This window comes from Moschus berezovskii, chromosome X (assembly GCF_049115385.1).
Source record: "Moschus berezovskii isolate FMDL1 chromosome X, NW_MosBer_1.0, whole genome shotgun sequence".
Lineage (NCBI taxonomy): Eukaryota > Metazoa > Chordata > Mammalia > Artiodactyla > Moschidae > Moschus > Moschus berezovskii.
Window position 1 is genome coordinate 109,045,651 of NC_142488.1, and position 26,857 is coordinate 109,072,507.

Sequence of the window (26,857 nt, forward strand, 5' to 3'; positions counted from 1 at the left end):
TTATTTTTTAAACAGAAAGGTCACAAACCAATAGATACTTCTCTAGAATTTCTAGTTTCTATCCTTATGTTAGTAAGTTTACAAAGTCGTGCAGTCATTACAATCCAGTCATTCCCATTATCTCAAAAAGATCCTTGGTGCCCATATGCAGTCCCCCTTTCCACCTCCAGTCTCACAATAAAAAAGTAAGTTAATATTTCTAAAGCACTTAGGATAGTGCCTGTCATCTAACAGAGATGTATGTTAAATAAATTAAGAAATATCTGAATAGAAAGAAGGAATAAGAGTGCAAATTTTGAAATCAAATGTCTTATTTACTGGCACAATAAAAAACGAATTTGAGTTGCACATTCATCAGAACAAATTTAATACTTCATGAAGAGATTCTGCAGCCTATTCCTGATTAGTATCTAAGGAACCTTTAAACAGTTTGTGTAGTCTTTCAATTGTGATACCTGTTATTATCTCTACTCATAGAGGGTTTAATTGTCACCAGTGGCTAGACATACACTAAGCATACATTTAGAAACAAATTAGAGCATAGAATTTTAAAATAGAATTTATGTTTTCCTTAATTCTTACATTACTTTGTTTCTGTCAGAGAAATACAAAGGCTAATTATTGTGTATCCATTTTTAATTTACTTATTTCTTAATTAAGAAGCAATTTGATTAGGACAATAGAAAATACACTTCCCATAATAGTTCTGTATTTGCTGTGGTATACTGGAAAAAGAATTTTTTTCATCTATTTAAAAGTAGGCTACTAAGTATGGATGTAGTTTTTATACTATTTTGTGAATTCCAAGTTGAAAGATGGCAGAAATGTTTTTAGATTATGTTATTTTTCAAGTAGTGGTTTGATGGACAGATATTGGTAAAGCCTGTTCTCTCATTTTAGGGGGAGCAGCATAAACTATTTGTAAAAAAAAGCTTTTTTATGTTTTCTAGAGGAGCTACCCCACGTCCAACAGGCGGTGGCTGCGCGGGCGCAGGAGGGCCGAGAGGAGCTACCCTGCGTTCAAGGTCAGGAGGGGGGGCCTTGAGGAGATACCCCTCGTCCAAGGTAAGGTACAGCAGCTGCACTTTGCTGGAGCGGCTGTGAAGAGATTTTCCACGACCAAGGTAAGAGAAACCGAAATAAGACGGTAGGTATTGCTAGGGGGCACCAGAGGGCAGACAAACTGAAATCATAATCACAGGAAACTAGCTGATCTAATCACATGGACCACAGCCGAATGTGGTCCCCTGGAGAAGGGAATGGCAAACCACTTCAGTATACTTGCCTTGAGAACCCCGTGAACAGTAACAAAGGGCAAAATGATAGGATACTGAATGAGGAATTCCCCAGGTCGGTAGGTGCCCAGTATGCTACTGGAGCTCAGTGGAGAAATAACTATAGAAGGAATAAAGGGATGGAGCAAAAGCAAAACCAATACCCAGTTGTGGATGTGACCAATGATAGAAACAAGGTCCGGTGCTGTAAAGAGCAATATTGCATAGGAACCTGGAATGTTAGGTCCATGAATCAAGGCAAATTGGAAGTGGTCAAACAGGAGATGGCAAGAGTGAACGTCGACATTCTAGGAATCAGTGAATTAAAATGGACTGGAATGGGTGAATTTAACTCGGATGACCATTATATCTACTACTGTGGGCAGGAATCCCTTAGAAGAAATGGAGTAGCCATCATGGTCAACAAAAGAGTCCGAAATGCAGTACTTGGATGCAATCTTAAAAATGACAGGATGATTTCTGTTCGTTTCCAAGGCAAACCATTCAATATTACAGTAATCCAGGCCTATGCCCCAACGAGTAATGCTGAAGAAGCCGAAGTTAATCGGTTCTATGAAGACCTACAAGACCTTTTAGAACTAACACCCAAAAAAGATGTCCTTTTCATTATAGGGGACTGGAATGCAAAAGTAGGAAGTCAAGAAACACCTGGAGTAACTGGCAAATTTGGCCTTGGAGCACGGAATGAAGCAGGGCAAAGGCTAATAGAGTTTTGTCAAGAGAATGCACTGGTCATAGCAAACACCCTCTTCCAACAGCACAAGAGAAGACTCTACACATGGACATCACCAGATTGTCAACACCGAAATCAGATTGATTATATTCTTTGCAACCAAAGATGGAGAAGCTGTATACAGTTAGCGAAAACAAGACCAGGAGCTGACTGTGGCTCAGATCATGAACTCCTTATTGCGAAGTTCAGACTTAAATTGAAGAAAGTAGGGAAAACCACTAGACCATTCAGATATGACCTCAATCAAATCCCTTATGATTATGCAGTGGAAGTGAGAAATAGATTTAAGGGACTAGATCTGATTGATAGAGTGCCTGATGAACTCTGGACGGAGGTTCGTGACATTGTACAGGAGACAGGGACCAAGACCATCCCCATGGAAAAGAAATGCAAAAGAGCGAAATGGCTGTCTGAGGAGGCCTTACAAATAGCTGTAAAAAGAAGAGAGGCGAAAAGCAAAGGAGAAAAGGAAAGATATAAGCATCTGAATGCAGAGTTCCAAAGAATAGCAAGGAGAGATAAGAAAGCCTTCCTCAGTGATCAATGCAAAGAAATAGAGGAAAACAACAGAATAGGAAAAACAAGAGACCTCTTCAAGAAAATTAGAGATTCCAAGGGAACTTTTCATGCAAAGATGGGCTCGATAAAGGACAGAAATGGTATGGACCTAACAGAAGCAGAAGATATTAAGAAGAGGTGGCAGGAATACACAGAAGAACTGTACAAAAAAGATCTTCACGACCAAGATAGTCACGATAATGTGATCACTGACCTAGAGCCAGACATCTTGGAATGTGAAGTCAAGTGGGCCTTAGAAAGCATCACTACGAACAAAGCTAGTGGTGGTGATGGAATTCCAGTTGAGCTATTTCAAGTCTTGAAAGATGATGCTGTGAAAGTGCTGCACTCAATATGCCAGCAGATTTGGAAAACTCAGCACTGGCCACAGGACTGGAAGAGGTCAGTCTTCATTCCAATCCCAAAGAAAGGCAATGCCAAAGAATGCTCAAACTACCGCACAATTGCACTCATCTCACACGCTAGTAAAGTCATGCTCAAAATTCTCCAAGCCAGGCTTCAGCAGTATGTAAACCGTGAACTCCCAGATGTTCAAGCAGGTTTTAGAAAAGGCAGAGGCACCAGAGATCAAATTGCCAACATCCGCTGGATCATGGAGAAAGCAAGAGAGTTTCAGAAAAACATCTATTTCTGCTTCATTGACTATGCCAAAGCCTTTGACTGTGTGGATCACAATAAACTGTGGAACATTCTGAAAGAGATGGGAATCCCAGACCACCTGACCTGCCTCTTGAGAAACCTGTATGCAGGTCAGGAAGCAACTGTTAGAACCGGTCATGGAACAACAGACTGGTTCCAAATAGGAAAAGGAGTGCGTCAAGGTTGTATATTGTCACCTTGCTTATTTAACTTATATGCAGAGTACATCATGAGGAATGCTGGGCTGGAAGAAGCACAAGCTGGAATCAAGATTGCTGGGAGAAATATCAATAACCTCAGATATGCAGATGACACTACCCTTATGGCAGAAAGTGAAGAGGAACTCAAAAGCCTCTTGATGAAAGTGAAAGAGGAGAGTGAAAAGGTTGGCTTGAAGCTCAACATTCAGAAAACAAAGATCATGGCATCTGGTCCCATCACTTCATGGGAAATAGATGGAAAAACAGTGGAAACAGTGTCAGACTTTGTTTTTTTGGGCTCCAAAATCACTGCAGATGCTGATTGCAGCCATGAAATTAAAAGACGCTTGCTCCTTGGAAGGAAAGTTATGACCAACCTTGATAGTATATTAAAAAGCAGAGACATTACTTTGCCGACCAAGGTCCGTCTAGTCAAGGCAATGGTTTTTCCCGTGGTCATGTATGGATGTGAGAGTTGGACTGTGAAGAAAGCTGATCGCCGAAGAATCGATGCTTTTGAACTGTGGTGTTGGAGAAGACTCTTGAGAGTCCCTTATACTGCAAGGAGATCCAACCAGTCCATTCTAAAGGAGATCAATCCTGGATGTTCATTGGAGGGACTGATGCTAAAGCTGAAACTCCAATACTTTGGCCACCTCATGAGACGAGTTGACTCACTGGAAAAGACTCTGATGCTGGGAAAGGTTGGGGGCGGGAGGAGAAGGGGACGACGGAGAATGAGATGGCTGGATGGCATCACTGACTCTGTGGACATGAGTTTGAGTGAACTCCGGGAGTTGGTGATGGACAGGGAGGCCTGGCGTGCTGTGATTCATGGGGTCGCGGAGAGTCGGACACGACTGAGCGACTGAACTGAACTGAACTGAGAGTCAACTTTTAAATAATGATGTCCACAACCCATTAATGAAAAAAGTATTTGATATTCATCTTGCTTTTCTTAAAAATGGGCAGTCTGAAGTGTCGCTGAAACATGTCTTTGCCTCACTGCGAGCGTTCATCAGTAAGGTAAGGAACAAATCTTTGTGGCTGTGAGTGGCCTTGCTTCTTGGTAAGAAAGATCAGGGGAACAGGATCTCCAAACCTCAGATAATGAAGCCATTAAATCCTGCCTTCGTAAACATTAATACAGAACAGCAAAATACGGAAAGAGGGCCTGACCACGAATTCCCTAAATTCACCACGTGCTTTTAATTTCATCTTGTTTTTCCTTTTTTTTTTCCAGTAGGCTCCTTTGAGGAGTGTCATGGTAAAGTTATCAGCTGCCAATATTTCTTCTCTTTGGTTTCATTTTAAAGTATTAGCATGCTGAAGATATATAACTTGTGAGTGCGCTCATGTATAATCACTTTGAAAGCAGAGACAAGTTACAAACCCCAGGGCCTTATATGATATCTTGCAAGTGGTAGGCTCTTAATACACGTTCAGATGAATGAATCCTTCCTTTCAGTGCTAACTGTATCTGTGGGATCCAGATTTTCAGGCCATTTCAGTTTAGTTCAGTTCAGTAGCTCAGTAATGTCCAACTCTTTGCAACCCCATGAATCCCAGCACGTTAGGCCTCCCTGTCCATCACCAACTCCCGGAGTTCACTCAAACTCATGTCCAGCGAGTCGGTGATGCCATCCAACCATCTCGTTCTCTGTCGTCCCTGTCTCCTCCCACCCCCAATCCTTCCTAGCATCAGACTCTTTTCCCATTTACGTCATGTAAACTAAAACTTCAGACTAGGTTTTTAGGAACAAGTATGACTCAGCAAAAATTTATTGCTGGTCTGTTAAGCATCAGAAACCTAGACAGAGTTAAAATTATGGAAAGGCACAGTCTAGGCTTCCACTCTGGTATGTGTAACTCCACCAAGACAAATTCAGTTAACTGATTTGTAGAATAGGTTAGCTGAGAAACTTTTTTTGTCATTATTTGTTTGGCAACTTATTGTCCAAAATTGATAGAAAAGTAGATGATTTTGAAGGTTTATTTTTAAATTGCCATTCTTTAATGAAATTTTGTGAATAAAGAAATAAATGAAAAACTGAGTTCACTGGAAGCGTATGACAAGCAACTAAGGGAAAGGGATTCCAAAATCATTCATTTACTGAACAGTGACTGGATGTGTAATTACTGGTGTCAGATTTTGTGTCAAAGATACAGTCTGAGGGCTTATTTTCCAGTAGAGGAAAGCACACATCGATGCACATCTACAAATACCATTAGGACAAAGGAAGCCTACAGAGAACTGAGAGCAAATAGAAGGACAGGAAACCCTAATTGAGTAACACTTCTCTGCAGCACTCAAGTTAGGATTTAGTTTGGACTCAGCAATTGAGATGAGACTGAAGAGGTCAGTGGGGACCAGATGGTTGTGTCCTCATGGTTTTCAGTTAGACTTCATCTTTTAGCTGTCGGGGAGCAGGAAAGCGACATAATTAGATTTGTGTTAAGAAAATTGCTGCAGGTATGGGAAAATCTCTTTGAGTATAGTACAGAAGCATAATCTCTGCTCTCATGAAGATTTCAGTGGGTGGAAGGGGGAGAGAAAATAAATAAGTAAATAAAATAGTATTCAGAAAAAGTCCTTGGAAGGAACCAAGGTGGTGAAATAGAAGACAATGATTTGTGGGAGTTACTTTTGAAGGGTTTGTCACTTATTTTTATATTTTAACTTTTTAAATTAAGACTTTATGTTTTGAAACCAGTTTTAAATTCCCAGCAAAATCCAATGGGAAATACAGAAATTTCCCATATATCACCAACCCCACAAATATACATACAGTCTCCCCCATTATAAACATCTGCCACCAGAGTGCTGCCTTTATTACAACTGATGAATTTACATTGACACATAATAATCTTCCTTGTGGGCTCCCCTGGTGGCTCAGTGGTAAAAAGAACTCACCTGATAATACAGGAGACTCAGGTTCAATGCCTGTGCTGGGAAGATCGCCTTGAGAAGGAAATGGCAACCCGCTCCAGTATTCTTGCCTGGGAAAACCCATGGACGGAGGAGCCTGGCAGACTAAACTCCATGTGGTCGCAAAAAGAGTCAGACACGATTTAGCAACTAAACAACAGCCTTGCAAGGTGCACAGTGTACATTAAGATTCATTCTTGGTGCATATCCTATAGGTTTGGACAAATGGCATGTACCCATCTTAGTATCAAACAAAGTATTTTAACTGCCCTAAAAATCTCCATCAACTTACCACTCCCCTCCCCACCACCCCCTGGTAATCAGCAGTCTTTTTACTGTCTCCCCAGTCTTGCCTTTTCCAGAATGTCATATAGTTGGAATCTGGGTTTGTCACTTCTAAAACAAGACCTGAAATATGAAAAGGGGCCAGCCGTTTGAAAAGCTAAAGGAAAAACATTCTAGGGAGAAGAGATAGAGCTTGAAATTCTGGGAACTGAAAGGTCAGTTTAGCTGGAACGGAGTGAATTAGGGAGATCATCAGCATCCCAGTAGCAGTTGAAGCCATGGGAGTGATTTAAGTTCCCCTGGAAGAGCAAGAACAACAACAAAAAGTTAAGAAGAGCAGTACGTTGGAGAAAAGCAACATAGAAGGGGTTGGAAGAGGAGTCTATGGAGGAGATGAAAGGGAGCAGTCACAGAAATAGGAAGAAAGGCAAGAAAGAAGTCTATCACAGAAGCCAAAGGAGAAGAGAGTATCAGCATTATTATGCAATACAGAGTGGCCTAATAAGATAAGGTGGAAAGGGAGTCCATTGGAATTGGCATTACGAGGTCATTGATGATTTTGGTCATTGCCCACTCAGAGAAGTGATAGATAGAAGACTTCCTATAGCAGATTAACTACTCTACCGCTGTGCCTTCCTTTCCTGTATTTTCATACAGGGGTATCTTGCCCAACAAGATTCATTTAATCTGGTAAAACCATTGATGAGATTTTTTCAATGCCAGCTAGAAAGCATTTATTAAATGTTCATTAATAAATGAAGAAGCATAAACAGTAAGAAGCATTGTACTTAGTGTTAAGGTGATAAAAAGAAGACAGACTCCTATAATATGGGCTTAAATTCAATATTTCTGAGAAATAATTTTGAAATAAGGCCCTAGTCTTATGTTGATTCCTATAATATGGGTTTAAATCCAATATTCCTGAGAATTATTTTGAAAGAATCTAGCTTCATACTCCCTGAAAAAATCCATTGTGTGCCCTGGAGCAGCTTAGTACTCACTTGCCTAGACCTGTAAGCATGGAAGTTTGCAATAAGCCTATGTTCTATGTATAGCTTATATTCCGCAAAGCAGACTGAATACATTCCAAAAGCAGCAGTCACTTGCCTGTTTTGAGGATTACATAGTCAATTTTGTACTTTTCCTATGCCAAACTGTATTTTAGTCAACACTGTTTATGAGTAGAGGATGCGCATATTTCTGTTCGTGTGTGTACACTTCATCTATACTCCATTTGTTAAAAGGTCAACTTTATTTGCTGAATAGATTCTTGATATATTTTCCCAGCATTTGGAAGTTTATAATATAAGGAACTGTTTAAATATAAAGCAAAAGAAGGGCGCCCCGGGTTCGCGCCACTGCGCACTCGCGGGAGGGCGGTACCACGGCGGCGGCGACATGCGGGGGGGGCGCGGAGCAGACGCCGGAAGTAGCGGAGGGACGGGTCACTCCGAGGGGTACTCAGCGCCGGCCGCCTCCGCCAGAGCCGCGGCCAGGGCAAGGCCCGAGGGGGTGGGCGTGGCGGCCGCCGGAACACGACGCCCTGCGTTCCCTCTCCTCGCGGAGTGGCGCCGAGTCGCTCGTCTCCATCGGCTGCCATGAGCGAGCGCCTCCGCCCCAGGAAAAGGAGAAGGAATGGCAGTGAAGAAGAACACCATCTCCCCACACAGACCCAAAGGAGCAGTAGGAACCCTGTCTTTCGCGATTCCTGGGACACAGAGTCTTCGAGCAGTGACAGCGGTGGCAGCAGCAGCAGCATCAATAGCCCCAACAGGGCCAGCGGGCCGGAGAGCAGCTTGCATCACCTCGCCACCGGGTCCGGCCCCCACACCCCGCAGCCCGTGCCCGAGCCATCTGCGCTGTGCCAAGGCCCCTACTTCCACATCAACCAGACCCTGAAGGAGGCCCACTTCCACAGCCTGCAACACCGGGGACGGCCTCCCTCGTGACGTGCCGGCAGACTCTTGCCTTCTGTGAAGGGACAGTGCTGTGCAGATTTGATATTTCAAGTTAACGATGTTTTTAAAAAAATTGCACAAAAAAATGTCTGTTGGCTTTCCAGTCTACATTTGAGATAACAGGTTAACAGGCTGTTGTTTACTTGTGGTTTTGCTGCACTATTGTGATTTCCAAGGGGCTTTGAAGCAGTTTTTTATAGGATTCTTTTAAGGGTGGGTATCAAGGGAACCATAGGAGGACACATCATCTGTGTGTTGAACTCATAGTTTGTCCAGTTTAGACTGCTTTCCCGGTCTGTCAGTTGGAAATTCTACTTTATGTAAAAAGGCCTTTTAAAACTGCAGGATCTTCAATTTTTAAAATTAGTAAAGAGGATCTACTTTCCATGAAAAAAACAAAGATTTTTTTTCCAGAACATAGAAAGCTGGACCAGTCTTGCACTGACGTGAACTGCCGTGCTACCTCTTAGTACATGGACGTCCTGTTGAAAGTGCTGTCCTCTGGGGCAGGACAGACCCTGTATAGACTGTGTGAGTGAGTCCGCTCACTCCCCGAAACCGTCTTCTCTCTGCTATATATTTGTATTTCCAGAGAGAAGGACTTTCTGATTCATGGACCCCAGATCGCTTGTTAACTGTCATTCCTCCAGAGCTTGCATCTCAGACTTAGGAAACACTGCTCAGCTCAGACAGTTGCGGAATACGTAAGTGACTGCCGGTCTCAGGCACCACCTTGTCCCCCAGCAGCTGGTGTGAGCTCCCTGGCCACCTTGCCGTGTGAGAAGGCGCTAGTGAAGGTTGATGCAGTATAAGCTGTAGGAACTGAGGTCTGAAGTCACGAGTGCTGTGAACTATGGGACACGGACTTCAGTTGCTTTACACTTAAAGTCATCCCCACCCCCAAGAGGAACGAGGGGGCCACGTGCCACTGCTGCCACCGCAAAGACTGGTGTGGCTCAGAAACAAAGAGGCAGAGTCACTTCCAGGAGAAATAACGCAGGAGTATTTATTGAGAGAGACGGAGCGTCCTTGTCACTTAGTCATGCTGGAGAGCCACCCGAGTTTGAACAGCGAGGGTGCTTGAACAGCGAGGGTGCGGCCGAGTCTTCCTCGTCAGCGACCAGCTACCTGAACAGGGAGCCAGCCTGCCTGGGGTCGTCTGCTCGAGAGAGCGCCGGGGGGGCTGCCTGCCGCTGTGTGGAGAGGAAAGTGCCTTAGCGTCCACCCGGACCGCGGCCGCCCGCCCCCCCCCACTCTGCTCGGGGGGGCCACGCGGCGGGTCTGAGCAGCACGGCCAGCTCCCGGAGGGGACTGCTCAGTCCAGACGGAAAAGGACACGCGGCAGACGGAGGGGCCGTGACGGGACAGCCGGCATCGGGAGCGGGGACTGGAGGAAGGGGAACATGTGCCTGCTCTCCGCGGCATGTTCCCCTCAGGGGCAGAGCTGAAAGGTCAGCTACTGGAAGGACAAGTGGACCGCTGTGGGGAAAGCTAAGAGCACAGGTCTTGGGCTCAGGAGTGGGAGGCTTGTGCACAAACTTTTCTTTTCCCCCCCTTACTCCCATCTCCCAAGTATTAAAACCCAGTGTTGATTGAGGATTTTGGACCTGACTGGGTTTGATGGCAGGGAATATGGAAAGGAAACATTGCGAGTACTTTTATCCAAGCAGAGAGCAAACGAGGACTACACGCTGGAAGGAAGGGAGCTGTGTGAGCTCACAGACACGCTTGTGCACAACACACTTCAGAGACCCCGGAGGACTCCCGCAGCTATCCTAGCAGATGGCAGCCTACTGAGACGAAACGTCTATTAACAAGAACAGGTGAAACTCGAGGAAGCAAACTTCCTACCCGCCTAAGAGAGATGAGAGACGAAACCATCTCTGAAACGGCAGGTTTTTTTTTTTTTTTTCAAATAAGTACAGTCGTAGTGCTGGGTTAGCAGTTAACTCTTCTACCCTCTTAAACACAAGCTGTAATCTCGGTCCGTCCCGCACATTTTCTACAGCCTTGGCAGCCTGAGATTCATTCCTACCATGAGGCGACTTGATAGTGTCAGTGGGCATCTTTTAAAACCTCTCTTAGCTCAAACTAGTAACATGGTGTACTTCCTTATTGCGACGCCATTAAAAGCAGCATTAGTGCAAAAAAAAAAATAATAATAATAATAAAGCAAAAGAATAAGTAATGCAGATTGGCCTTCCCATTTTTATGGCCCAAATTGAGACCATCATCATGAAATGAGTCATCATTTCAGTCATTCATTAATACATTCTGGTCTTTAAGTTTTTATCTATCTTGGGCTCTCCAGAGCAGTACCCTAATCTTATGTTGATTGTGTATCCTCAAAGCACCCAGCTTAGTTGTAGGGAGAATACTGTAGGCACTTGATAGTTGATTGAAAACCAGAAATCAATGGTTTTTCAGATAATTATTTGTGTTTTTCCTATTGTTTAGTTTCCCTCAGCCTTTTTCAAAGGAAAGGTAAACATGGGTGCTGCATTTTGCTATGAGGTTTTAATGTGCTGCACGTCAAAGATTAGCTCAACCAGGAACGAAGCCTCTGCACTTTTGTATCTTCTGATGAGAAACAACTTTGAGTACACCAAAAGGAAAACCTTTTTAAGGACACATCTGCAGGTCAGTGAAAACTGAAGCTTCTCTTTCTTCGTTTCAATCTTTAGCCTCTGTACCTTAAGATCCAGAGCTCCCCTGTCTAATATAAAGCTATTAGCCACAGGTGGCATCTAGCACTTGAAATGTGGCTAGTCTCAATTCAAGACACATTGACTTTTGAAGACTAAGTACAAAGAAGTAAAAAAAGAAAAAGTTAAAAAGTAAACAAAAAAGCATAAAAGCTCCTTGACCTGCATACAGGTTTCTCAGGAGGCAGGTCGGGTGGTCTGGTATTCTCATCTCTTGAAGAATTTTCCACAGTTTGTTGTGATTTTCACAGTCAAAGGCTTTCACATAGTCAAGGAAGCAGATGTTTCTCTGGAACTCCCTTGCTTTCTCTGTGATCCTGTGAATGTTGGCAATTTGATCTCTGGTTTCTCTGCCTTTTCTAAACCCAGCTTGTACATCTGGAAGTTTATGGTTCACCTACTGTTGAAGCCTAGCTGAAGGATTTTGAGCATAACATTACTAGCATGTGAAATGAGCACAATTGTACGGTAGTTTGGCACTGCCCTTCTTTGGGATTGGAATGAAAACTGACCTTTTCCAGTCCTGTGGCCATTGCTGAGTTTTCCAAATTTGCTTGCATTTTGAATGCAACACTTTTAACAGCATCACCTGTTGGAATTTTAAATAACTCAGCTGGAATTCCATCACCTCCACTAGCTTTGTTCATAGTAATGCTTCCTTAGGAAATCAAGGCCTCCTTGATTTCACACTCCAGGATGTTTGGCTCTAGGTGAGTGCCCACACCATCATGGTTATCTGGGTCCTTAAGACTTTTTTTGTATTCTTGCCACTTTATCTCTTTTGCCTCTGTTTGGTCCTTACATTTCCTATCCTTTATTTTGCCCATCCTTGCATGAAATATTCCCTTGGTATCTCCAGTTTTCTTGACGAGGTCCCTAGTCTTTCCCATTCTATTGTTTTCTTCTACTTCTTTGCACTTTCATTGAAGAAGGCCTGTTACCTCTCCTTGCTATTCTCTGGAATGCTTCATTCAATTGGGTATATTTTCCTTTTCTCCCTTGCCTTTCACCTCACAGCTATTTGTAAAGCCTCCTCAGACAACCACTTTACCTTCTTGCATTTCTTTTTCTTGGTGATTGTTTTGGTCACTGCCTCCTCCACAGTGTTCATAGTTCTTTAGGCACTCTGTCTACCAGATCTAGTCCCTTGACTCTGTTTGTCACTTCCGCTATATAAACATAAGGGATTTGATTTAGGTCATATCTGAATGGCCTAATGGTTTTCCCTAATTTCTTCAATTAAGCCTGAATTTTGCAATAAGGAGCTCACGATCTGAGCCACAGTCAGCCCCAGATCTTCTTTGTGCTGACTGTGTAGAGCGTCTCCATCTTTGGCTGCAAAGAATGTAATCAGTCTGTTTTCAGTGTTGACCATTTGGTGATGTCCATGTGTAGAGTCGTCTCTTGTGTTGTTGGAAGAGTATGTTTGCTGTGACCAGTGTGTTCTCTTAACACAACTCTCTTAACCTTTGCCCTGCTTCATTTTGTACGCCAAGGCCAAACTTGCCTGTTACTCCAGGTATCTCTTGACTTCCTGCTTTGGCATTCCAATCCCCTATGATGAAAAGGACATCTTTTTTTTTTTTTTTTTTGGATGTTGGTTCTAAAAGGGCTTGTAAGTCTTCATAGAACTGGTCAGCTTCAGCTTCTTCAACATCAGTGGTTGGAGCATAGACTTGGATTCCTGTGATGTCGAATGGTTTGCCTTAGAAACGAACTGAGATCATTCAGTCAGTTTTGAGATTGCACCCAAGTACTGCATTTCAAACTCTTTTGTTGACTATGAGGGCTACTCCATTTCTTCTATGGGATTCTTGCCTACAGTAGTAGATATAGCGGCCATCTGAATTAAATTGGCCTATTCCCAATCATTTTTGTTCACTAAGATATTGATGTTCACTCTTGCTATCTCCTGCTTGATCACATCCAATTTACCTTGATTCATGAACCTAACATCCTAGCTTCTTACACACTATTGTTCTTTACAGCATCGAACTTTACTTTCACCACCAGGCACATTGACAACTGAACATCATTTCCACTTTGGCCCAGCCACTTCTTTCTTTCTGGAGCTATTAGTAATTGCCCTCCACTCTTCCCCAGTAGCATATTGGACACCTTCTGACCTGCGATGGTGGGGGGAGGCGCTCATCTTTCAGTGTCATATCTTTCTATCTTTTCATGCTGTTTATGTTAATGGGGTTCTCACAGCAAGAACACTGGAGTGGTTTGCCATTCCCTCCTCCATTGGACCACATTTTGTCAGAACTCTTACTATGACCCGTCTGTCTTGGGTGACCCTGCACAGCATGGCTCAGAGCTTCATTGAGTTATGCAAGCCCCTTCTCCATGAGAAGGCTGTGATCCATGAAGGCTGGGGATAGATTAGTGAATAAAAGAAACCAAAAAATCTATTTTTATGAAACTTACTCTAGTGGTTGAAGACAGAGAAATAAAACAATAAATTTTGTAATATATTAGAAGGTGAATATTTTCATGGAAAAAATAAAACAAAGTGGGGTGATGGGAGGTAAATACAGTGGACAAGCAAAGCTTCATTGAGAAGTCATTTGAGGAAAACTGAAGGAGGTGAGAGAGGGATCATCTATCTGGCTATGTGGAGGACAAGAACATTCCAGGTAGAGGGAACAGCAGCATGTGAAACAGTGACAAGGCAGGAGTTCTGGTTTGTTCAGTAAATAGCATTGAGGCCTGGGCAGTTGGAACCAGTGAGCAAGAGAAGAGTAGTAGAAAATGAAGTCATGGAGGTGTAGATGGGGCAGCCATAATATGCAGGCCACTGCAAGGACTTGGGCATTTCCTCTGAGAAAGAAGCCGATGGAGAGTTTTTGAACAGAGAATGACCTTGTCTGACATATTTTAAAAGGCTTATTCTGATTTAAATACTGAGAATAGATTATAAGTAGATTAGAAATATTTATTTTGGCATTCAAGTTATATACCATATCTGGTATATAGTAAGTGTTAATAAATATCAAAAGGTTAACACATTTTCAAAGCAATCTAACTTTAAAATGACATTTCTGTATAATCAGGATGTTTAGATATACATTAGATATTAGATGATACAAATGGTATTTTTAGGTATGATAATGTAATGATAGTTGTATTTAAAAGAGAGATTATTAGTTAGAGATACATATAGAATATTTACTGATAAAAATCAGTTACTGATGTTTAGATCTTACTTTGACTGCTCCAGCAAAAATAAGCAAATACATAAAAGTGGGAAGATTGATAAAACAAGATGAATAAAATGTTGATAATCATTAAAGAAGGTGATGGATGCATGGAGTTTATTTTACTGTATATTATCTACTTCTGTGTATATTTGAAGTATTCATAATAAGGTTTAATATATACATTATATTTACATAGAGATAAAACTATCTCTCTACATATATATATCTATTCAGAGAGATATAGATAAACTATATAAGATTTCATTTGGTAATTCTGCCTTTAAAAATTTATCATAAAGAAGTAATCATACATGCCCAAAGATATAAGGAAAACGATTTTTATATTAGTGTTTTCAGAATAGCTAAAATTTGAACAAATGAAATTTTAATGGTTGGAAAATAAAAACTTGTATAATCTATACTGTATTATTATGTTGCGGTGTTTAAATTCTTTTCAAAAATTATTTAATGCCATTAAAAAATATCCTAATAAAATGTATAGTGAAAAAAGCAGAATGAAAAGTTAGATATATTATTATCCCAATATTGACTAAAAAATCTATAAATATTTATAGATTTTAAAATTCAAAGGAAATACAAATTGTAACTAGTAGTTATCTCTTAAGTGATAGGGTTTTAGGTCATTTTTATTTGATTCTTGATATTTCTCTGTATTTCTAAAATTTTCTTCAATAAATTTACCTGATTTTATTAAGACTACAGGAGGAGGTCCCCAGCAGGGACCCAGGAACCCAGTTTTTGTGGAGAAGGAATATTGCAGCCCGCTCCTGTATTCTTGCCTGGAGAATTCCATAGACAGAGGAACCCGGCAGGCTACAATCCATGGGGTCGCCAAAAATCGGACACAACCGAGCGACTAAGACACATGCACACGTTAAAACTGCAAAAGATACTATACAAATCTCCAGTTTAAACCTTTTGAAACTTCTGTTAGGATAAACAAATCATAAAATGGGGATAAAGATTCATGTTTATAACGATCTCCCAGGACATTTGTTGAATTGCTGTTTATTTCGCAAAAAATTGAAAATATCTCACTTACCAGCAAATTGGAAATTATTAAATTATTGTACATCCACATGCAACTAGTAGGTGTTTCCAAAAAATGAAATATGGAAGGTGCTCATGTAAAATAAAAGGAAGATACTGAACCACTTGTTGTTTAGTTGCTCAGTCTTGTCCAAATCTCTTGGGACTCCATGGACTGCAGCCCACCAGGCTCATCTGTCCATGGGACTTCCCAGGGAAAAATTCGGGAGTGGGTTGCCATTTCCTTCTCCAGGGGATCTTTCTGACCCAGGGATCAAACCCAAGTCTCTTGCATTTGGAGGCAGGTTCTTTATCACTGAGCCAACAGGGAAGCCCAAGTCACGTGTACAATATGATTTCAATTATATTTTTAAAAAATGAAAGATTGAAGGTGGTCAATTTAGTTTTTCTACTTTCTATGCTTTCTGATTGTCTATACTGAGTATGTATTACTTTATAATCAAAAATACATGAAGTATTTTAAAAATATGTAGAATACAAGGGAAAGAAAATGGATGTTTTTCTCACTTTATATTGGGGTATAGTTGATTAACAATGTTGTGAGAGGTTCAGGTATACAGCAAAGTGATTCAGATATACATGAAAGAAAACGGGTGTTTAAGGAGAAAAAAAGAGACCTGGAATCATGGCTTGGGGCAATACACTAAGGAGTTAGTTAAATGAAAATGATTATTAAACATAAAGTTGAATTTGATGCAACAGGGCAAGAAGCCTGTTTTGTTTTGTGTCTTCCCATGGTGCTCACTAATCTGACAGTAAAATTAGAGGAAGCAGCTGTATAGGAAAAGGCAATGGCAAGCCACTCCAGTACTCTTGCCTAGAAAATCCCATGGATGGAGGAGCCTGGTAGGCTGCAGTCCGTGGGGTCGCTAAGGGTCGGACACAACTGAGCGACTTCACTTTCACTTTTCACTTTCACACATTGGAGAAGGAAATGGCAACCCACTCCAGTGTTCTTGCCTGGAGAATCCCAGGGACGGGGGAGCCTGGTGGGCTTCTGTCTATGGGGTCACACAGAGTCAGACACGACTGAAGTGACTTAGCAGCAGCAGCAGCAGCAGCTGTAGTCATCCAGCATTAGGAGTGTTTGGCAAAGGGTCAGGGCATTGATATTGTTGGTCTCCCTCCACAGTGGATGGGAGGATGTTTATATAACCTGTAAAATTGTTAACAGCTAGCAGGAGTAGTTTCTCTCTGTCCTCATGGCCACCGTCCTATTTAAGCCCTCATTACTCTTAAACTTACCGACTGCTCTTCCTGCCCCAACTCTCTTTCCAAACCACCTTTTATGTTATTACCCAGCACTCTCTTTCTAAAGTCCCAGTCAGATCATGTTATTTTTTTCTTTTCAGAAACTTGTCTTGGCTCTCCATTACCTTAGAATGTCTGAAATTTTAAACTGCAAATCCAGGGGTCTTTATGATCTGGTCTCAAAGTACCTTTCTGTCCTAATCCCCTACTTTTTTCCATATAAGTTTTTCTCCCTCCTCATCATCCTACCTACCCTTCCCTAAATATACAAGTCTTAGCTAACCTTCTTTATTTTGGCTCAAGCAACATCCTCTAAAACATACGAGGACCAACCTCTGGACTTACAGTTAGATGCTTTGGTTCTGCTGTTTCCAGGTGGCTGTGTGACCTTTAATATGTTACTTTGACCTCTTTGAGCCTCAGTGTTTTCTTAATTTCTTCATCTTCATAATGGTAATACCTGCCTCACAGAGTTGGTAGGTTTCATTCAGATAATGAATGCAAAAGCATATTGTAAACTAAATGCATGGCAAACATGCATGGCATTATTTTCTACCCACCTCCACCTGTCAGGATGTTTTTGACTTCAAATAACAGAAATTCAACTGAGGATGTTTTAAACAATAAGGCAGCTAGTCTGGAGGTAAGGCAGCTCCAGAGTTGGTTAATTCAGCAGCTCAGTTTTGTCATCAGAGACACAAAGTCCTTCCATCTCCTGCTTTGCTGTTCCGTATCTGTTGTTCTCTTTAACTTGGTCCCCTCATGGTGGTAAGATGACTGCTCCTGTCTTGGTGACTTACTGTCACATGCAGACAACAGTGTTCAGAGGCAGAAAAGAGAAAAGTCCCTTTAGAATACTCCTTTTTAAGAGTGAGGAAATCTTTCTAGAAGCCTCCCATATCTCCTCATCCCCAACCAACCTGCCCTCATGTTTTATTGATGAAAATTCTAGCATATGCTTATGCTAAAAGAGAGTGAGCCCATTTTAATTCAGTTCAGTTCAGTTCAGTCGCTCATTTTAATTAGTTTAACCCAATCCTGATCGGTTCAGTTCAGCTGCTCAGTCGTGTCCGACTCTTTGTGACCCCATGAACAGCAGTACGCCAGGCCTCCCTGTCCATCACCAACTCCCGGAGTCCACCCAAACCCATGTCCATCGAGTCGGTGATGCCATCCAACTATCTCATCCTCTGTTATACCCTTCTCCTCCTGCCCTCAATCTTTCCCAGCATCAGGGTCTTTTCCAATGAGTCATCTCTCTGCATCAGGTGGCCAAAGTATTGGACTTCCAGCTTCAACATCTGTCCTTCCAATGAATACCCAGGACTGATCTCCTGTAGGATGGACTCGTTGGATCTCCTTGCAGTCCAATGGACTGGCAAGATTCTTCTCCAATACCACAGTTCAAAAGCATCAATTCTTCAGTGCTCAGCTTTCTTTATATTCCAACTCTCACATCCATACATGACCACTGGAGAAACCATAGCCTTGACTAGATGGACCTTTGTTGACAAAGTAATGTCTCTGCTTTTTAAGATGCTGTCTAGCTTGGTCATAACTTTCCTTCCAAGGAGTAAGCATCTTTTAATTTCATGGCTGCAATCACCATCTGCAGTGATTTTGGAGCCCAGAAAAATAAAGTTAGCCACTGTTTCCACTGTCTCCCTATTTGCCATGAAGTGATGGGACCGGATGACTTGATCTTCGTTTTCTGAATGTTGAGCTTTAAGCCAACTTTTTCACTCTCCTCTTTCACTTTCATCAGGAGGCTTTTTAGTTCTTCTTCACTTTCTGCCATAAGGGTGGTATCATCTGCATATCTGAGGTTACTGATATTTCTCCGGGCAATCTTGATTCCAGCTTGTGCTTCATCCAGCCCAGCATTTCTCATGATGTACTCTGCATATAAGTTAAATAAGCAGGGTGACAGTATACAGCCTTGATGTACTCCTTTTCTTATTTGGAACCAGTCTGTTGTTCCATGTCCAGTTCTAACTGTTGCTTCCTGACCTGCATACAGGTTTCTCAAGAGCCAGGTCAGGTGGTCTGGTATTCCCATCTCTTTCAGAATTTTCCACAGTTTATTGTGATCCACACAGTCAAAGGCTTTGACATAGTCAATAAAGCAGAAATAGATGTTTTTCTGGAACTCTCTTGCTTTTTCCATGATCCAGTGGATGTTGGCAATTTGATCTCTGGTGCCTCTGCCTCTTCTAAAACCAGCTTAAACATCTGGAAGTTCATGGTTCACATATTGCTGAAGCCTGGCCTGGAGAATTTTCAGCATGACTTTACTAGCATGTGAGATAAGTGCAATTGTGAGGTAGTTTGAGCATTCTTTGACATTGCCTTTCTTTGAGATTGGAATGAAAACTGAACTTTTCCAGTCCTGAGGCCACTGCTGAATTTCCAAATTTGCTGGCTTATTGAGTGTAGCACTTTCACAGCATCGTCTTTCAGGATTTGAAATAGCTCAACTGGAATTCCATCACCTCCACTAACTTTGATTTTAGTGATGCTTCCTAAGGCCCACTTGACTTCACATTCCAGGATGTCTGGCTCTAGGTGAGTGATCAAACCATCGTGATTATCTTTGTCGTGAAGATCTTTTTTGTACAGTTCTTTTGTGTATTCTTGCCACCTCTTTTTAATATCTTCTGCTTCTGTTAGGTCCCTACCATTTCTGTCCTTATTGAGTCCATGATCATCCCCTGGTATTTGCTCCCCCCTCTCCTAAAGGAACAGATGCTAAAATTAAAAAAGACAAAGTGGGAACTTTGTTAGAGAGGGAAAGATTCCATTAGCACAATGTCTTTAGGGATGATCCTGGTTTATTAGGACAAAGAGGTGAGGACTTAATAAGTAGTAGATTCAACATAAAGAGGAGTTGGGCTTTAGTGGGTCCGATTTCAGTCAAGCACAATATTAAATGATGAGAAAACAAATAGGGAGGAAAGAGGATGAAGCTTTCATTTTTCTAGTTTTAAGATTTTTTTTCATGTCTAAATAGGTATGCAGTGGAAATGATGAAGACCCTGATGATAAGAATGCACCATTTCGACAACGGCCGTTTTACAAATATAAAGGACATACTGCTGATCTGCTTGATCTTTCCTGGTCTAAAGTAAGAAATTCTTATTTGAATTTTGTATTCTGTATAACTTTTTAGGATAAGAAAAAATATTTTATTTGTATGATTGTCACCATCAAGTCCGAATGTCTGTAGCTACTTTGTGGGAGTTACAAATTAATTGAAATTTAAAAAGAGAAATGATAGATTAGGCTAATAAGAAGATGTTTATATTACTTAACAGCTTCTATCTGGATCTGTCTATATACTTATACTTCTTGCTTCTTTTATAAAGTAGTTTTGCAAAATAACTATCCTCAGCAAAATGCATATGACTTCAGCTGCAAAGATGAAGTCTGACCTAGCCAATCAAGACTGTTTTGGAGCTAGTCTGCTACCTTCATGAAATTATTAATTTAGGTTTAACAATTATATTCTACAAATCAATGGTAAGTCTTCACTTTATGCTTTTTTTCCTTAGAGCAAGATTATTTTAGGAGTAGGGGCTATTTTGCCACCAATCAAATATCTTAGAAGTTTGCAAAAATTTTAAGAGATATTCTAAATTTCATTTAAGATATCTGAAACATGAAGCTGTTTTTGGAATTTTTGCATTATTCAATGTACTTTCTTTGTATTAAAATTTGTCAGTAATCAGAATCTAATATAGATTAAGAATTTGTGGGGGAAAGTAATATTTAAAAGCCTTAAATTGAGAAAAGTCATCCAAGTTAACAAAATACTAGCAAGGATACTGGTAATGCCCATATATTTTAACTATGTCAGGAGAACTTCACGTATCACAAAGATATCACTGGTATGTATTGGCAAGTCAGATTCCCCGGTGGGTCTGTGACAAAGAATCTGACTGCCAATGCAAGAGATGTGGGTTCATCCCTGGGTCAGGGAGATCCCCTGGAGAAGAGAAAGGCAACCCGTGCTATTATTCTTGCCTGGAAAACCTCATGGGCAGAGCCTCCTGGTGGGCTTCCAAAGAGTTGGACATGACTGAGCGTTCACACACACTAGCAAGTCAGGCTTCCCTGAGCTCCAGCTTTGAGTTACTCCACTTATGAATTGCTGCTCCTCTCATATTTGTTTAGATATTATGGGCGCATTTCATAACATCTTTCTCGAGCCTCCTGGAACAAGCTTGGGCCTCACCTGGTAGTCTAATTCTAAATTGAGCCCCAGCTGTACCTTTGTACTTCCCCCTTCCCCCTACCCTGTATGAAATCTGTGTTGTCAGAAGATGGAAGTTTAAAGTATCCTTAAATCTGATAATCATATTTATCTAGAATAAAAGTACAAAGCCCCTAATTGGGAACCCTGCACTCATTTTACTGTCTTAAAGCAAGTCAGTATTTTTTGTGAAATGTAAAACAAACTGAAGAAATTAATTCTCCATTGACCACTGTATCAGTCAGGGTTCTCCAGAGTAACAGAACCAAGAGGAAATACATACATCAGGAGGTTTATTTTAAGGAACTGGCTCACATGGTCGTGGGGCCAAGCAAGTTTAACATATGTAGGGCAGGCTTTGAAAGCACAGCAGGTGTCATACTGGAGTCTTAAACAGAATTTCTTTCCAGAAAACTTCAGTTTTATTCTTAAGGCCTTCATCTGTCTGTGTGCTCTTCCCTTAAACTTTCTTTTTACTTAACTGTTGCTGTATGTACATTTCTAGGTCTTATTGGCAATGAGATTCTAAGTCTCTCAAGAGTAGGGGTCTGATTTTCTTCACTGTTGTTTCTTTCAGTATCTAGCACAGTTGATATTTATAGGGGGTTTTCTGTTGAAAATTTATTTTGTGCCAGGTAGCAAGAATTACCTTGTTGTTCTTTTTTTTTTTTTTAACATTTACCTTGTTAATGCTGTGAGGTGGATGCTATTTCATATTGTGGATTAGAAGACTGGGCCTCTGACCCATCCCAGATCACAAAACTATTTATGGATAGAACCTAGATCTGAATCTAATTTTTCTGACTCATAAGACCATGCTTAGTTCAAGAAAGCTATTTAATTTTGTTTAGTTAATAAGTATTTATTGAACAAAAATCTCTTATCATAATAGAACCAGTCTTAACACGTCTTCGACATCTTCACTTTTAGGCATGTCTTAGTATTTCTTTTGTATACTTAAACCAATGGACTGTTGGAAGAATTGAATAGATTCAGTTTTAATGAACAGCAGACCATAGGTTTAGTTTTTATACACTTGTTATTAAATATCAGGAAATATAAAGCAAACTGTATATACTCTTCAAAACTTCTGGAACTGAATGGACCTTGAAAATAAAAAGAATTGTTATTAGATGTTTCAAAAGTTATTGTAAATCTTTCAAAATTCTATTTTTTTTATTTCATTTTATATATATTTTTTTGTTTTTGGGTTTTTAGATTCTTCTCTTTTCTCTTTTTTTAACTTGTCAAAGTTGTATTTATATTTGTAAGATATATCTTTATTTTAAAATAGGTATACCACATAAAATATACTTTTTGTTTACACTGGCCCAGATAGCATATATGTATCAGTCCAGTAACATATCTGAATCCATATTTGTGCTTAGTCTATTTACATTCAAAGATTAAAGACTCTTTATTACTTGAAGCAAATAACAAAGCATCTCATTTTTCATAAGCACTCTGCACAGTGTTATAGTGGTTAGAGCCTGACCTAGAGCCAGACTACCCGGATTCAAATTGCTGCTCTGCCCCTGACAAGCTATATAGTCTTAGACAAATTATTTAACCTCTCTACCTCAGTGTTCTCATTTGCAAAAGCAGATAATAACATACATACCTCATATGGTTGCTCCATAGTGCTGAGAACAATGTTGAGCATATTGTAAGTACTCAGTAAATATCATCATTATTTCAATTTGTTTAGCACCTTTACTCATGCCAAAGAACACTAAGATTTCATTTGAGTTTCCTCCTTCAGCATAACTCTTAGTTCTTCCCTTAAATAGATTGGTGTTTAGAAATTAACGAGCCTCTGCCAGCTGGAAGCTTTTGACAAAGAGATGTTTGGTTTTTGTGATGAGCCATCCTAATGCCTAAGTAAATTACACTACCCTCTTCTAGCTTTGACAGTTCTGAGACATTTGACAGTTTCTATTCTCTAATCCTATGCCCCAACCAGTAACGCTGAAGAAGCCGAAGTTGAATGGTTCTATGAAGACCTACAAGACCTTTCAGAACTAACACCCAAAAAAGATGTCCTTTTCATTATAGGGGACTGGAATGCAAAAGTAGGAAGTCAAGAAACACCTGGAGTAACAGGCAAATTTGGCCTTGGAGCATGGAATGAAGCAGGGCACAGGCTAATAGAGTTTTGCCAAGAGAATGCACTGGTCATAGCAAACACACTCTTCCAACAACACAAGAGAAGACTCTACACATGGACATCACCAGATGATCAACACCGAAATCAGATTGATTATATTCTTTGCAGCCAAAGATGGAGAAGCTCTATACAGTCAGCAAAAACAAGACCAGGAGCTGACTGTGGCTCAGATCATGAACTCCTTATTGCCAAATTCAGACTGAAATTGAAGAAAGTAGGGAAAACCACTAGACCATTCAGATATGACCTCAATCAAATCCCTTATGATTATACAGTGGAAGTAAGAAATAGATTTAAGGGACTAGATCTGATAGATAGAGTGCCTGATGAACTCTGGATGGAGGTTCATGACATTGTACAGGAGACAGGAACCAAGACCATCCCCATGGAAAAGAAATGCAAAAAAGCAAAATGGCTGTCTGAGGAGGCCTTACAAATAGCTGTGAAAAGAAGAGAAGTGAAAAGCAAAGGAGAAAAGGCAAGATATAAGCATCTGAATGCAGAGTTCTAAAGAATAGCACGGAGAGATAAGAAAGCCTTCCTCAGTGATCAATGCAAAGAAATAGAGGAAAACAACAGAATGGGAAAAACAAGAGAGCTCTTCAAGAAAATTAGAGATTCCAAGGGAACATTTCATGCAAAGATGGGCTCGATAAAGGACAGCAATGGTATGGACCTAACAGAAGCAGAAGATATTAAGAAGAGGTGGCAAGAATACACAGAAGAACTGTACAAAAAAGATCTTTACCACCAAGATAGTCACGATAACATGATCACTGACCTAGAGCCAGACATCTTGGAATGTGAAGTCAAGTGGGCCTTAGAAAGCATCACTACAAACAAAGCTAGTGGAGGTGATGGAATTCCAGTTGAGCTATTTCAAATCTTGAAAGATGATGCTGTGAAAGTGCTGCACTCAATATGCCAGCAAATTTGGAAAACTCAGCAGTGGCCACAGTACTGGAAAAGGTCAGTCTTCATTCCAGTCCCAAAGAAAGGGAATGCCAAAGAATGCTCAAACTACCGCACAATTGCACTCATCTCACACGCTAGTAAAGTCATGCTCAAAATTCTCCAAGCCAGGCTTCAGCAATATGTGAACCGTGAACTCCCAGATGTTCAAGCAGGTTTTAGAAAAGGCAGAGGCACCAGAGATCAAATTTCCAACATCCGCTGGATCATGGAGAAAGCAAGAGAGTTCCAGAAAAACATCTATTTCTGCTTCATTGACTATGCCAAAGCCTTTGACTGTGTGGATCACAATAAATTGTGGAACATTCTGAAAGTGATGGGAATCCCAGACCACCTGACCTGCCTCTTGAGAAACCTGTATGCAGGTCAGGAAGCAACAGTCAGAACTGGACATGGAACAACAGACTGGTTTCAGATAGGAAAAGGAGTACGTCAAGGCTGTATATTGTCACCTTGCTTATTTCACTTGTATGCAGTGTACATCATGAGGAACGCTGGGCTGGAAGAAGCACAAGCTGGAATCAAGATTGCTGGGAGAAATATCAATAACCTCAGATATGCAGATGACACTACCCTTATGGCAGAAAGTGAAGAGGAACTCAAAAGCATCTTGATGAAAGTGAAAGAGGAGAGGGAAAAGGTTGGCTTGAAGCTCAACATTCAGAAAACAAAGATCATGGCATCTGGTCCCATCACTTCATGGGACATAGGTGGAAAAACAGTGGAAACAGTGTCAGACTTTATTTTTTTGGGCTCCAAAATCACTGCAGATGCTGATTGCAGCCATGAAATTAAAAGACGCTTACTCCTTGGAAGGAAATTAATGACCAACCTTGATACTATATTAAAAAGCAGAGACATCACTCTGCCAACCACGGTCCGTCTAGTCAAGGCTATGGTTTTTCCCGTGGTCATGTATGGATGTGAGAGTTGGACTGTGAAGAAAGCTGATCACCGAAGAATTGATGCTTTTGAATTGTGGTGTTGGAGAAGACTCTTGAGAGTCCCTTGGACTGCAAGGAGATCCAACCAGTCCATTCTAAAGGAGATCAATCCTGGGTGTTCATTGGAAGGACTGATGCTAAAGCTGAAACTGTAATACTTTGGCCACCTCATGCGACGAGTTGACTCACTGGAAAAGACTCTGATGCTGGGAAAGGTTGGGGGCGGGAGGAGAAGGGGACGACGGAGAATGAGATGGCTGGATGGCATCACCGACTCTGTGGACATGAGTTTGAGTGAACTCCGGGAGTTAGTGATGGACAGGGAGGCCTGGCGTGCTGTGATTCATGGGGTCGCGGAGAGTCAGACACGACTGAGCGACTGAACTGAAGTGAACTGAACTGATTCTCTAATTTTCTTGCCTGAGGTGCAGGTGCACAGTAGCTTTTCATTTCCATGCTGCTTTGGTCGGTGATCTTTTTGAAGACATGTTAAGTGACAGTTAGGGAACTCATGTAAGTTAATTTTCACTAGTGTTATCAATGTGAAAATAACTGAAGCGATGCTAACTTCCAGTAGGTACAGACTGCAATGACTGAGGCACACCCTGGTCCTCTCTTGGCATCTTGCAAATTTCTTTCAATAGAAATCATAAGATTCATCCTCATTTCAGAATATGTAATGTGAAAAAGTCTTAGAATCAAAGAAATATGGCATTTAACTATTTGGGGAAAAAATGGGATTGTCCAAGTGAAGTGGGTATCTTTTTGTGCTGTCTGAAGCTGCATATAACAGTAATAATAATAACAAAACTATTGAGGTACAAAAACTGGGAGTTCACTTGTATGGTGTAAATATTTTTTATATGATGATAAAATAATCACTGTCAATTTCTCCATAGAACTACTTTCTGCTTTCTTCTTCAATGGATAAAACAGTCAGACTATGGAACATTTCCAGAAGAGAATGCCTTTGCTGTTTTCAGCGTATAGATTTTGTCAGTGCCATAGCTTTCCATCCAAGATTAAGTGTTTACACATTTTTTTGTTATACTATGAGGAAGGTGAGGGAACCAGGTTTCTCTGGAGGATATCTGGACTACAGGAAAGAAAAAATATTAATAGCCATATAGTTTACAGCTACTTAATTTAATGTTTAATTCTGCTCTAGAAATAAGAAAGGAACTAAATATTGTACTAATCTGCATTAAAAGAGCTGGAAATATTATAGTCTAAATATCAATATACTAGTGAAAATTTATCCCAAGTCTTTAATAAAACCTGCAGGGTATAAGTAAATAAGATATCCTGTTAAAGAGGAGAGAGGTTGGAGATGGTGAAAGAAGAAAAGACAGCAGGTAAATAAGAAAGGGAAGCATGTAGGCAGGAATAGTCAGTTGTAGGAGAGTCAGGAAGGGAAGAGACAAAGAAAAGGTTGAAAGTGGCAAAGACAAAAATTCATTACAAGATAGACTGAATTCCTGTTTCATGTCTGGAAACATTGTTAATCTTGAGATCTCCTCTTACTCATTTTCAGTGTAGAAAATCCTGTATAAACAAAAAAGAAAGAAAGAAAATCCTGTAATATCTTTCCTCCAGAAGTAATTTTGTATGATTTCAAGTAAAGGAGAAAAGCCTACTATGATGGACTCCAGACCTATCTGATGCCCTTGTAAG

The 26,857-nt window shown here is 40.8% G+C and overlaps 1 protein-coding gene across 1 annotated transcript in view; it reads left to right on the forward strand.

Annotated features, from left to right (window-relative positions):
- The first annotated feature begins 8,623 nt into the window (after positions 1-8,623).
- Positions 8,624-26,857, forward strand: part of LOC129564157 (WD repeat-containing protein 44-like) — a 28,915-nt gene continuing 10,681 nt past the window's right edge. The window contains exons 1-3 of the mRNA XM_055437856.2: positions 8,624-10,509; positions 11,076-11,258; positions 19,859-19,972. Of these exons, the coding sequence (XP_055293831.2) occupies positions 10,483-10,509; positions 11,076-11,258; positions 19,859-19,972 (324 nt within the window). The 5' untranslated portion in view covers positions 8,624-10,482. The remainder of the gene's footprint in view (positions 10,510-11,075; positions 11,259-19,858; positions 19,973-26,857) is intronic.